We start from the raw sequence: 14,644 nt of genomic DNA, 5'->3' as shown, positions 1-14,644 counted from the left end.
AAGCCAAACCAAGCTGGCCTGAACTTTAACATAAAATCTTCAACAATCATAAGCCAGAGGTAAGTAACGTGACCCAGAGAAATTGACACTTCAAGGCCTTAGCGGTGAGTCCTGCCTTTCTGATTCTTCTAACTTTCACAGGTACCCTCCCAAGGCAGAGGATTAGATGCTCTTCAGCGTCAGGACACCTTGAGCATCAGTGTGCTTTAAAAGCTTAAATAACATACCATGATGGGGTTCACTGCCACTGCCTGGTTCATAGATGAAAGTTTGCAGGGGCATTCCTCAAGTCAGTTGATGCAAGTGTGTTCTCAATAGTCACAGTGATCTGGCAAAGCTGACTTGCCCTATGATCACCACCCGGGTTTTACCTGCCAAAATAAGCCATTCCATTATTGCTGGAAACGTATTTAAATGTATGTATATAGCCCCTTGATCAATTAATTGGCAATACTCTCATTGATTTGATTTATTTGCCAATAATCGTTCAAATGCCATTCGAAATACCTGTTTATAGCAATAAGGCTAACCCATGTGTCTAACAGTTGCTGCAGCATGCACTGATGTCTGCCAGACCAGTGCACAAGACAGGTATAGGTGAAATATAAGGGTCTGGATCCTCTTGACGTAATTAGGACTCATCTTCTCACAACATTACAGTTTCCTCTGACTTCTAAACAGTCACATCCCTGTGTGTAAATTTGAGACAGAAATACCTCTTCTGGTGCATGGAGATCTTATATCTGTAGCATGGTAACCATTTACTTTCCTTCCAAGGAACTTCCCTCCCTCTGAGATCTGGGCCCTGCATTGACTTGGATGCAGCATTTAGTACTGATGCAAAAAGAACAATGGATGGAAAGAATGCAAAACAATGTCCTACATTCACCCCAGTACAGAGATCTGGGCCTAAATCCATTGTGTTTTTGATCCCAATGCCATTCCAATTTCAACCCAGCCATATGCAAATCAGTCTTGACCATGCACCCAATAGGAACAGTCCAGCCCGAACTGCCAGGCCAGGTCCTCGCTGGACTGGAAACAAGCATCTCAGGACCAGTTTCAGGGTTTCACCCCTCATCAGCCAGGATAGGGGTGAATCCTAGGATTCTTGTTTCCAGTCCAGGGAGGACCTGGCTTGGCAGTTCGGGCTGGACTGTTCCCATGAGGCACAGGGTCAAGACTGATTTGCATATGGCCAGGTCTAAACTGGGGTGGCATGGTGAGCAAAAGAATTATGGATTTGACCCAGATCGCTTGACTGCGGGTGAATGTTTTGATTTGTTCTGCATTCCGTCCATCAATTGTGTGTCTTTTGCTTTTGGTACTGAGGCAAGCTGAGATTTTATGACATTGTTAGACAAGTATTGGCAAAGGCAATGGGTATCGCATACACGAGGTATTGACTTTGTCAATGTTTTAACCATGTACAGCAGTATGACACTTGGGATGCTGAAGAGGAATTTACCTTGCTCACTACATAAACAGACTTTCCTCAATTTCTGCCCGCTGTAGCAGCTGCATCTACCCCTGTGTGTCCATCACACTGTAGCCAGGATGTATACAGCACTGATGATGACTCCTGGACCTAGACCTAGCGGTGGATGAAGAGGATCCCTACAGCCCGCTTTCTGGGACTTCTCAACCTCGTGAAATGTTGCAGCACCCTGTTTATTGCAGTCAGTCTTCTTTTCCAGGAGAAATGTGGATGATGATTGTACATGGCTATGCTCATCCCTCTCCACAGAGCACCTCCTATCCCTAGAGTGGACCGATGATCCACTAGTGAGGTTGTGCTCCTGCTACAGAGTACAAAAGTCAAGGAACATATTTCTATTACATCCTGTGGTGCCTGGAACTTAATTGTTGATGCCAGTCTTTGAGACTAGATGCCTACTTATGGGGGGCAACCTCTCACTGCTGCGGATCTTGGCACTTCGGAAGAAAACATTTTCCCGTGTTTGAATCCATTAATAAACATGCTAGAGCTCAAGCTACTTGTGGCATCTATAAAACTATAGGGAAGGGAGTTTTCCTTCCTGTGCAACAGTCGCTTTCCTCTCCTCTTCTGTTCAGCTCTGCTATGTGTTAAACAGCAGTCTGGGACATGAAAAATCAGTGGCAAATGACCTGCCCCAAGGTAATCTACAAAATATAAAACAGGTCCCCAATGGAATTAGTTTTTGCAATACATGCTTTGGCAACCACTCATCAGTAGGTGTCTCATTAAGGGATAAAAATAAGCAATTGCCTTGAAATTATGAAGTGAAATAATGTATTTTTACGTTAATCTTATCAGAAAAATTACAACATAGTAGATAAAAAAAATATACAAAGTTGATAAAAACTACCAAGGTTTTTATTGTAGTCTCAATGGAAGTCACATTTGCGATATATAGAGATTCATTGTGATCTCTGTGTAGTAAGTCCGTAGTTGACAGAGCAGCAATAGAGGTATGGAAACTAGGGGATATATTAGCAAGAGGCAGCGATAATTATCGCTGGGCGCATATAGCGTGCAAAATCCTAACGCTGGATTCTATCGCCCGGTCAGCGCAATATTTACAACACGCATTGCCGAGGCGATAGAAATCCCAGCAAAAGCGGCGATAGGCATAAAATATCGCAGGAATACCAGCAATATAACAAACAGTTAGAGAAAACCTTGTAAATAGGGAGAGGTGGATCTAGCATTATGATCCACCTCCCATGCAACATATTGCTAAGTCGTGAAATTATCAGGCGTAAGGAACCGGCGAAATACCCGGTTAGCGCTACTTTTAATGTCGCTAGACGTGTTAGCGATTAACTAGTTAATAGAGAGTAGCCCTGTTAGCGATTATTCCCGCTGAGTTTCAGTCAGGAACGCCTACCAAGCATCTCATTAGTGATGCGAGGCGAAAATGGACACAAAGGCATGGATTCACACGTTAGCGTGTCCATGCTGATAGGGCGTTAGAATTATCGATGCTTTTTCGTCCCAAAACGGACGCTAAAGCGGCGATAATTCTAACGCTGTGCCTTGTAGATATGCCCCTAGGTGCTTACAACCCCACCAAATGATGCTGGCTGTCCAGAGAAGACAGGGTATGGACGCAGTCAAACAAAACGGATTGCCCCAAGGGTATAGTCTTTGTTCAACAGCATAACTAATTCAACTATTTTATTTGCTCCAAGATGTTGTAGAAGAGTCGTTCATGGATGCAGGGCTGATTCCAATCCTACAGAAGGTCCTTGATGACGACAGCATGGGTCCCGAGGTGAAATACAACTGTATAGGACTACTTTGCAGCCTTCTGAATTCAGGTAATTATCCTAAACCTTAAATGCACAATCATGATCAGTTTTGCATTGGCCCTTCCCATATGGTTTATCATTGTCCTTGTGATGAAGCTGACAATTTGAGGGCGGATAAGTGTTGCCAGGACCGATTCAACAGCTGATTGACTACTTATGCATAACAAACATGGCTTGCCTGCTCTAAGACTGCATGTTGAATACTTTACTTATCCATATGGGGTTTATGTGAGTGGCTAAAATGAAGAGCCAGAAGGGCAGTCTGTAAAATCTCTGTCAAACCAGTAAAATCCTGTAAAAACCAAGGTTGAAAACCAACTATCCAGCACAATCAAAATCACTGGAAAATCCAAAAAGGAGGCCTGAAATAGTCATTGCACCACGTAAGATGATTCTCCTTATAATCCTGGTCTTTGTGGAAGCCTGGAGGAAAATATTCCTCTAGAAGGCAGCAAAACCAGACCCTCAAGGTTAGAGTTCCCCAGGCGAACGAGCACCATGGGGCATATTTACAAGGGCTTTATCTCCACTTTTTTGGCTTTAAAAGCCAAAGAAGCGGAGATCAAAATATCGCCCTATCAACAACAGGGTGCTAACATGCAAAATCGCATGTTAGCACCCTTTTTCACTACGCTTCCCTTTGCATCTCTAATGAGATGCAAAGTGGGCGTTCCAGAGCAAAATAATAGGAGAAATGTCGCTAAGCGACATTTCTCCTATTATCAAGCTTCACGCTAACCCTGTTAGAGACAAAAAAAGCAGCGCTAACCACGGTTAACGCTGCTTTTTTACATCTGCCAATTTTCAGACTTAGCCATGTAATCCAATGGGAGGTGGATTACATGGCTAAGTCCACCATGGGCTATCAACAAGGATATCCCTATCTTTGTAGTTTTATCGCTGCATTACCAGCGGTAACCTCCCAACATGCCGCTATCACTGGATTTTTTATCGCCTAGGCGGTTAGCGTTGTTAATAACGCGATAACCAGGCGATATTATCCAGCGATAGCGGGCGTTAAAAAAATTAACACTAAGTGCCCTTAGCGTTAATTTTCCCCGTTCCTTGTTAATATGCCCCCATGTGCTCTGTGAAAAGCGAGGAACAGATGAAGTGGGATAGTGAAGTGGACTAAGCAATCAGAGTTGATGTGTGCAGTACCAGGGATCAGGCCTGCAATCCTTGTGTGGTATTCAAGCTGAAAGCAGCAAAGCCAAAGACTGGGCAAATGTTTAGGGAGGAGAAGGTTGTTCCAGAAGAAAGAAAAGTGTCCTTCTTGTGAAGGTATACCAGGTTAACTAGACTCTTTGGGCCTCAGTTATGGGTTTTTTGCTGTAGGGCAGCACACCAGGCCTTGCTGCTGCCCTGCCCTACGGCAAAAGAAAAGGGCAGGAATGCGCCATATCCATTAGATACGGCGCATTACTGTCCTTTTAACCTGCACCGGCGTACAATGGGCTGTTGCACAACAACGCAGACACCTTTGCACCATGGTGTACGGGTGCCTGAGTTGCGGGGATGATTATTTTTGTGCAGGAAGGGAAACCTTCCTGCACAAAAACAATCACAAGAGACTTTTTCCTCTTTCTATGTTTGCTGCAGAATGCAGCACACATAGAAAGAGGATAAACAAGGAGAAATAAAGAAATTAGTCCTTGTTGTGCCTCCCTTGTGCCTCCCCTGGGGAGGTGTACGTTTTTGGCGCTGCCTCAGACGGACGATTTTTCGTAAATCCGGGGCAGTGTCAAAAAGCCATGGATGTTGCTGGGAACGCCACCAGCAACACCCATGGAACGCCTCTTTCGCTCAATTTTCTGCGTGAGAGGGACACATATTTATAAGGCCATGAAAAGCCATGAAACATGGCTTTACATGGCCTTATAAATATGCCAGTGGCACATTGAGCACCCGGAACGTAAAAAAAAGTGACGTTCCGGCCGCGCAATAGTACCGGTAGAGCCTAATAAATTAGGCCCTTCCATTGCAAGACTAGTGTGTGCTCACTCTCTGCAATCTTGTCCATATTTTAATCCACAGCACTATTATATTTCAATAGCCACTAATGATAAGTGGGAGTGGTATAGTGCAAAAGTAGAATTCCATGCTATTAACTTAACACAGACTAACCAACGTTTACTTTGTCACAAACTGACTGTACAGTAGATAAAAACCCAGCTAACGCTTTAAAGGCATTTTCATTGTGATTCACTACATTGATTTATCTTTGTTTTTAATTACATATATTTGCTCTACATTATTGTACGTGAAACCACAGCATGTACCAAACCATATATACAGATGCGGAGAAAATGATATTTTATTTATGTCCATTGTTGACAGAATGAAGTGGCCTCATGGGCCACTCGAGACTTCTCTTGTGATGTGAGTCAAGGCCCTGCTTCGCAGTAGGCAATATTAATGAACAATAGATTACGTGCTGCACATCTGCATATATATATATATATATATATATATATATATATATATATATATATATATATATATATATATATATATATATATATATATATATATATTACCTGTAGATATAGGTAAAGATGTAGGTATAGATAATGGCTAACACTGACACCTAACTTCATAGGAAATAAAAATATTAAGTCTTAATCAATTTGCACCGCCTTGATCAATTTACACCAAACCTGGTAGAAGTGACACCCAAGTGTGCTGTCTTTGAGTATGTCAAATTTGGGGCACATTGGTGAAATGAATAAAATGTTATGGGGGGGTTCCAAAACTTTCTAATATGAAACTTGCTCATAGAAAAGACTTTCCAACCATCACCACCAGTGGTGACTGGTACAGGACAGGGCTGACTGGGGATGAAAAAGAAAAAACTAACACCCTCTGCACGCCACCATCTCTCCTCCGCCGTCTCTCCTCTCGGAAGCAGGAAGCACAGAGGCTCCCCCCAGCTAATCACAAGGTTGTTGTCACCAGCAGGACAGCAGCATCGTAATTGGTCTGAGCACCGTGGTTCGGTGCTCAGACAGGGACTGCGAACCTGTGCATGACTGTTCCCCCAGCCCAAGACAGGCAGCCAAACCGTCATGCGCACTTAAGTGCGCATATTACCTCCTCCCCCTGCTGGCTGTGATAACAGCCTAGGCCCGCCTCACCCCAAAACTGGATTCAACACGGAAAAATAAAATGATAAAAGCAACATGTTATCATTTTATGTTTTATTTTTTTTCACTGCTGAAAAGCGATGGAACCGCTGCTGATAACCACTAATCGAAAGTCCAAGAAATGTTTATGTCACAAAGGCCTTTCTATCATTCACCCCCCTCACCTTTCTGGGACGAGGGTATAACAAATGTACCCTGGCCTTTCTAGGCTGGGTAGCAATAAACTAAAAACACTATCAGCTTGCCAAGCAGCAAGAGCAAAAGTATTGACCACCATCTTTTGAGGTACAGCCCCCTCCAAGGCCTTGCCAATGGGCCATGGTGGGGTAGGCCAACACTCCCCCACTTTGCAAAACAGTTTAGAAGTGGAAATATGTCACTTGGGTACCTCAAACTCGACCTTGTTATCCTAACGCCCACCCCTCCATTCACCAGGTTCATTGAGAATAAACAGCCTCACCTTACCCACAGGCAGGGAGTGAAATGACAAAGTATGGGTGCTGATTTCTACATCCCCTCACCCCCATTGTGTTGTTCTAAATTTTTTGTTGTCTCAAATGTGGATGCGCATGAGTTTTAACATGGGTTTTCACTTGGCTAATTTTGGCTCATTAACCAAACTTTAATTGCACAGTATTGTTTCCATCCTTTGGTGTTTTTTTGGGGATATGGTGAATTTCCCAGATATATAAAGAAAAATGTGAATGTCTAATGCACATTCACCAGTTGTGTATATTTTGTGGTTGACGCGACATCCAATTAAAAAATTGGTTAATCCATGGCAAACAATGAATTTAAAAAAATAGGCATGTACCCCTTAGGTGCAGGCACCATAGACACATATTCTACGATCCCAAGCTCCTGAAAAGGAGGCATAATAATCCCGATCTACAAGAAGGGAGAGAGATCAATACTGGTTAATTACAGGCCCATTAGTTGAAAAGGACAATATTCAGAAAGTGTTTAGCTCACAAATATTAACCAGACTATGGGACTGGATAAAACAATCTAAGGTGCTATCCCACCTACAGGCAGGGTTTAGACAAAACATCAACACTGTGGATTAAATTATACTGTTCCAAACTATCAAGTGAACGACTGTTGATATTGACAAGGGGATTTTATACGCTGCGTTCGTGGATCTCCAATCCTCGTTTGATCTTGTCCAGAAGCGCAAATTATGGGAGGTCTTGTTTAGAATTGGGCTGCCAACAGGATTATTGACGTTAATCCAGGAGCTCAAAAAACACCGGTCGGTTAAGGGGTCTGAGGGAGGTTTACAGACCAGCGTGGACAAATCCCCTATTCACTAAATATATATCAACACTATATCCACGGGTCTACTAGAGCAAAACTGAGAACTAATGACAACTTGGAACGACCAGGAAGAAGGTCCGGGGTAACGACGGACAGAGCGTTGCCTCACGCCATGAGTCGTCACCAGGAGAGTAGGATTACATCCCCGACTGTTTGCGGGTGATCATTCTGTACCCCTGCAGTTCCGCCTATCTTTGGATAAGCAGGTATATCTGTAGGTTGTATCGTTCCTCACATCTTTTGTGTTTTATGACTTTTTGCACTTTATCCACTTTTCTGCAGTAGTATTACCATATGGTCCTGATGAAAGCCATGATCATATTGTCAGATCACAGTTGGCTGAAACATGTAGACCACGTTTGTCATTACCGTGCTCGGAGATTCGCCGAGAACACGTTCTTTTTTGGTTTTTATGCTTTGACACCTTTAGATACTTAATAAACATATTTTTCTATAGGTAGTCAATTTTAACTCAATGTTCATATACACTGCACCTTGTTTCACCACACTGCAGGCAGCTTTATTGATCTTTAGGAGATCTAATCCTCTGTTTTCATATTCAAAACATCCGCGAGCTCCTCATTTTTACAATAGCAAAGGAGTTGTAGTTCCTTAACTGCACCAGGTGCGGTTAAAAGGAGGTCCCAAATGATGAAGCATGCCACCTCGGTGGGTGATGGGACTTTGTCCTCTTTAAGAGGACTCCCTTTTTGAAAGCGTTAATCCAGGAGCTACAGACAGAAAATGTAACAAGAGTAAGGTGGGGACGCTCAGGGGAATTGACAGACGAAATCAGAATACGGAGAGTAGTGCATCAGGGGTGTGTTTTGGCCCCTATGCTCTTTCTCTTCTATAGCAACTCTTGCATACCCTATCTCTTTGATTGTGACAATGAGTATCCAAAGATCAAGGACTCAAAAACACATTGTCTACTTTTTGCTAATGACACTTTGCTGTTACCGAAGAGCCCCCAAGGTTTATCTATTTTGCTAGAAATGTTTCTCTTTTCTGCAAAGTTTACGGCTTGGAGATTAAGAACTGCAAAAGGCGAGGTGTTAGAGAGGGTCCATAAGTTTGACAATTTGGGAGTTAGATTAGAGGAGTTGCCTATATGGGCAGCTCAGCTGCGGAAGAGCACCATGAAATTAAAAGCAAAGAGCTGGGTACGCTACAAGGTTCGCAAATAAGGTATCTACTTTTTACATCTCCTGTGCCATCGAAATATACAAGATCCAAGTCTGTGGGGCCACCCTACATGAAGTGGCCCTTTGGGGACACTGCAACTTGGACAACTTAGAGAAAGCAGAGAATACATTTCTTAAGTCATTATTATAAATTCTTCCAAGTGCCCCAACTTTGCCAGATGGCCTGGATTTAAATCTCCGATACGTCTTGGATATAGCTGCATCGACGTCCATCCAATATTGGATAAGACTGTGGTCTACCAAGGATTTCGAGCCCTATAGGAAATGGATCTGGGATCTACTGAAAGGTCGCCATGCCGAAAAGATTCCCTTGTTTGCCCATATAAAAAGTTAGCTATTTAAGCTAGGCTATGGAGAATTTTGGCTATATCCTTCGGAGCTTACACACAAGGCACATGAAAAGTTCGAACTGGCCTACTGGAACTTCGCCCTGGAAGAGAACATTTTAAGGGTTGTCTCAGGAAGTTTAAAATATTCCTTTTTATCATTCAACTGTTCATTTGAATTTGATTCCTATCTAGACATGATGTCCAAACCCTTTGCACATTCACTTAATGTCAAACTCAGATTGGGGTTTTTACCATTAGCAGCCTTTACTTGCTCATGGAATATTAAGATAGACACAGCAAATTCTGCCCACTGGGATGCAAGGCAGTAGAGACCATTGAACATATTCTATTTTTCTGTAGGGCCTATAAAAGGCAACGTTCACGCGGGATTAAACCTCTTTGCAAATTACTTGTCTTCGGGGATCACCATTTATCCTTGCTGGGTATGCACAACAAACACCAGCAGCCCTGTTGTTTTTCCCAATTTTGAATTTTTTTATCGGCGATATGGCATCTTAGAGCAAAAGCCTTTGCTCAGTGATAAAGATTGTTGCCCTGCGATGTGTTTATGGGTTTTCTCACAATGAAGATTAGTTTGTTTATCTGTTTTAAAATCTTTTTAAGCCTTTTTAAAGTAGAATTTGTCTTAGTAACAGCTTTGCAATTGGATTGCATGTATTGAGTTTTTTTAATGAATGTATGTTTGATGCCTTTTATGGGCTTATTTGAGCCGAAATAAAGGAACTATATGATGATGACATGATGACACTTACTTCTCCTCTCTCCCTATTTCAGCAAGAACATTGGTGGGAGGGTAAGTTAGAAAAATAAAGCAGCGCAGCAGGAGAGCCAATACGTTAGCATGCATAAGTAGGTGGTTCTTGGCTGATGCTGATCTCTTCTTTGCCTTTCAAAAAATCCTTTCGAGATGTAACAAAAAAAGACATCACTACCCCCATCCCTGAGATTGTCCAGGACCAGGAGGATAAGGAAAGTGGAGGCACCCCATCACCTGTCCATGAAGAGTTTCTATCAGATCATACCTCTGGACAAATTTCTGACTGAAGACAAAAATAGGAAACTAACAAGTTCTAGGAGCATAATGAGGCCTTCTTTATTGAATTACCGAGATACTCAAGGGTTTTGGAAGTTGTGTTCATCTAAAAAAGTGGAGGGTGTGTTGGATTCTGTGTGTTTATGTGGAACATGTAGAACTGTTCTTGTATTTGTTCATGAGGTTGTACTTCCTGATGAGTTTTACCACTGCACATAGAAGGTTTCTCTCTGGCCATACTATAGGTTTTGCCTTACAACCAACTACATGTTGATAAAGCAAACTGCTGTAAGGCAATGTGATAATGGGATGTTGAGGTTGAAGGAATGGATGGGTGTAAAGGAATATTTTTTTGCCATTTAAGAAGGATTTACATTGCCTGCTAGTGGTGTTTTTCAATAGTCATCAGTAGTTTTACTGTTCGGCTGGCACTGATTGGGATCTCTGTGAGCAATGTTTAATGTAGGAGTACAGGGTCTCCATATTGTATACATAAGGTGATCCAGTCCAACGTCTGTCTATCTCAAGGGTTTACCTCCCTCCTAGCAGTAGCTGCAGGTTGAAAAGAATGACGGCCACCCACAGATGGACGGGTAGGTTCCGGACGTTGATGGGGCGAGCAACTATACTCTTCCTCATAACCTAAGTGAGCGCCGACATGGCTCACCGTTCTGAAACTGGGGGTTGGGTTTAGGAACCTGTACTACACATTCCTTCCATCGCGAAGACGCATCTATACCGGACTAGGGGTATTACAGGTATACAGGGCTTTCTCTTCCCTGATTCCTGATCACTTTCCCTTGTTTACACTCCTCACGGTCCAGACGAAGCGCCCTCGGATCCCTTATGGACCTACATGAAACGCAAAACATGTTGACCAATTTTCTTCTTTAACACACACTTACACGCATTCTGAGAGCAGCGGGAAGACATTTATCCCCCCTCCACATTTTTTCCCCAGAGGAGCTCCAGTATCTGACCCATTTTAACCTTACCATTGGGACCCCAAATAAAATTAGGTTTTAGGTACCGTCTGGTAATTTTAACTCACTCACTTACTCACCACCCTAGGCCCACATACTCACATGCACAACTGAGGCGTCTCCTTAAAAGATCTCCAATAAAGAGACCTCTCGCTGGGCCCGTGGAGGACAGCAGCGTCACCTCCACGAGGAGCAACACCTGATGACGAAGCATGACACTCGCAAGGGTGTGTGAGGGCACTATATCTAAAAAGGAGGGATTCCCCAATCACTCTATGACTCTAGACAACCCAACTTTATTGAGATTGACCACTCTCATACTTCCTCTCCAACCAGAATAGGTTGTGACTCTCTTTGACCTTAGGAACAGCTACCCCTTAGTGAATACTATTGAAAAAAATGAATCACAGACTCTAAATGAGGCAGGTGAATTGGGAGGTAGGCACAAACCCCATTCCCACCCTCCGCTAATTAAACCATTTACAGTAAAACATTTAATTTTGGGAATGCAACATAAATTGAAGAGAAAATGTTAATATTTGTTCACCTGACCAACTTGTTGACCAACCTACTGAGGAACAATTTGAGCTTTGCTGCTGAGAGGTTTTGGATCTGCTCGACTAAAGTTCTCTCTTTCATTTCCCACAGAGGAGCTGAGGCGGCAAGTGGATGAATCCAACATGAGGGAAACCCTGGAGAGACTCTGTAGGCACAGCAATGCCAACGTGGTCAAGCAGGCAGTGACAGCCATAGAAATACTCAGCGATGAGAACCAGCACCGCAGTCACTTTTTTGGATAACTAGCTCAAATCTGAATCCTTTTTTTATATACTTGCAGTCTTTCAAATGAAAAATCTGAAACTGTCCACAAAGTAACCACAGAACTTTTTTCTGTGCAAAGTAGAACACACCTTCACCCTTGTTAAAAAATGTTTTAGTGTATCATTCATAAAAGTCAGAAAATTTGCTAATTTCCATTAGGTTTTCAGTGGGATTTTTTTCATGTCGAGGATTTTTCCTTCACACTAATGATGAGCCAAAGGTCAAGAAAATTAACAACAAAACAGCCAGCAGACCTTGAAACATTTTTCACAATGAATGAGGTGGTTGATCTAGGAGAGGAGTCAAACTTTGCTTTCTTTCTTTCTGAAAGGTCATGGAGAGGCGGGGACACAGCGAGTGGGCTGGACTTAGAGCCAGTCATGGATTGAGTAGTCTCTCTTACCCTTCCCAGAGTAGACAGAGATTTAAAATGCTGCCACCTGTGTTTCAGGTAGGAAAGCAACTATAAGAGATTTTATACAGGTGTAGACCCACCAAAACTGGGCTAAACATCTACTCTATGTAGGGATTTCCAGCTCATCTTCTTTCACTGTGTGATATTGGCTGTTCACCTGTGGCAAAGGAGTCAATATCACGGGACACACGGTGGTGCAGTGTAAGATGGGCCGGTCCACCAACAATCTTCTTTTATAATAAATACTCAACCTTCACCTTTCTTTCTTGAAGGATATCTGTGCATCAGTTACAGAGTGTTCCCAAACTTTGAACACTGTAGGAGGTGTCAGGAAGGGTGTTGCATCTGTCAACTGGAGGACAGGGGCCAATGATTGTGGGGCTCATTTATGAGGCCCTATTGGCACTTTTGCGCTCCCGGAATGTCACTTTCTTTTACATTTCCGTGACCGCAATGTGCCACAGCATATTTTTAAGGCCACGTACAGCCACTTAACATGGCTTTTCATGGCCTTATAAATATGTGCCCCTTCACGCAGAAAACTGCGTGAAAGAGGCGTTCCATGGGTGTTGCTGTGGGTGTTCCCACGCAACACCCATGGAACCTGACACATTCCCAGATTTACAAGACATATAACGAAAAATGTGAATGTCTAATGCACATTTGGGATGCCGTAGGGCAGCGCAGCAGGGAAGCCACGGGCGCTGTAGCACAGTGGGTGGTGGTGAATTTTGCTTTCTTGTCAAATATGTGATATCTATGAACACTAGGCAGAGAAGTGTAACCCACTGGCAAGCAACCTAAATAAAAACAGTGTTGTTTTATATCTGTTTGTGCAACAAATGGATTTGCAAGGTGATGCAAAACCTGTTGTCTAGCAATAATTCACAAAACCGCGTCACACTGACCTAATTTCATGAACTCTATCTCTTGTCAACCTGTGATTGGAAAAATATGTATTTTTATGCTGATCAGTCAAAGCTATTACAGGCTATGTACCAAAAAAACTAATCATAGAGGTCTTATTACTCCCTAACAAAAATGTCCTTGTCACCCTCAACACCTGAAATACCAGTTTATTACCCATGATCCCCATATCTTAGTTACCTAATTCGTCTGGAAGGCATGCTGTTTTTTACCACATAGCGAACACCTTGTGGGTGTATCTGCCCAACTGATGCAAAATTATTCAACCCTAAATCTCCCCTCTGATGTTTTTTTTGTGAGCATACGAATCATTGTAGTCATCAAGGTGCATGTCATAATATTTTTCAATAAAAACTCTCCTAATTTTCAAACAAACTGCTTCCGTCTTATATGCCTTGTCCTTGGACTTGTGTGGAGTGTGTGTTGGGATGGCCGCCAGTGGACAGCAGTCGCTACACTTTAAGCAGACCTGCGCACTGACATGCACAGGATGCCGCATGTTGGTGGATCAAATGAACAATTTGATGTAAACGATGTTAAACAGTTTTCTTGGCATTACCAGTTTCATCATCTAACATAGTACTAAGGGTTTTACAACTTCTTCTAGTCTCCGTAGCTCCAGCAGAGTTAAGCTGTGAACAGAAAACAACAGTTTCATGATTCTACACATAGCACTAAAAAGTGGGCTCAAGGGTAGCGCCCACTCAATGCAATGCAGCCATTCCTTCAATAGTAAAGGGTATTGTCCATTAAAATGAGATAGCACCTTTGCCCATACACCTACACCATATTGCAGACTCTGGGCACAAAATCTTTAAAGGAACATGCTAACTGGTGGACAGGGTGCTCTCCCTTTGGGTAATGTTTCGTAGAAGACATAGAGTGTCTTAGAGACTCCCAAGTGTTGTGTCGGCGCAGGTAAGAAGACCAGACACGAGTAGCAGTACAACCTTTCTTTATTCTCCCTTTTCATGTAGTGCCCGTGCATCACTCGGAGCTCCTCCTTCCGCTTCTGCTTCCCTCCCTCCTACCCCCAGCGTCCCATCCTGCCTGTTCCTAGCGTCGCGCGCCGGAGCCAGGTATGACAATATTACCTCTCCCCCTTCTTAAAGTCCAATGTTCACTCAGTTATAGTTCTTCGATAAGTCG

General features: G+C 43.0%; 1 protein-coding gene across 1 annotated transcript in view; it reads left to right on the top strand.

Annotated features, from left to right (window-relative positions):
* The window catches only part of LOC146867801 (rap1 GTPase-GDP dissociation stimulator 1-like), a 618,625-nt gene extending 604,762 nt beyond the window's left edge, over positions 1-13,863 (top strand). Inside the window, exons 13-14 of the mRNA XM_085608132.1 lie at positions 3,178-3,306; positions 11,980-13,863. Coding sequence (XP_085464258.1) covers positions 3,178-3,306; positions 11,980-12,131 — 281 coding nt within the window. The 3' untranslated portion in view covers positions 12,132-13,863. The remainder of the gene's footprint in view (positions 1-3,177; positions 3,307-11,979) is intronic.
* Positions 13,864-14,644: the final 781 nt, after the last annotated feature.

The sequence above is a fragment of the Triturus cristatus genome, chromosome 1_2, assembly GCF_964204655.1.
Source record: "Triturus cristatus chromosome 1_2, aTriCri1.1, whole genome shotgun sequence".
Lineage (NCBI taxonomy): Eukaryota > Metazoa > Chordata > Amphibia > Caudata > Salamandridae > Triturus > Triturus cristatus.
Note: the sequence above shows the minus strand (reverse complement) of the source record. Positions and strands in the feature narration are given on the sequence as shown.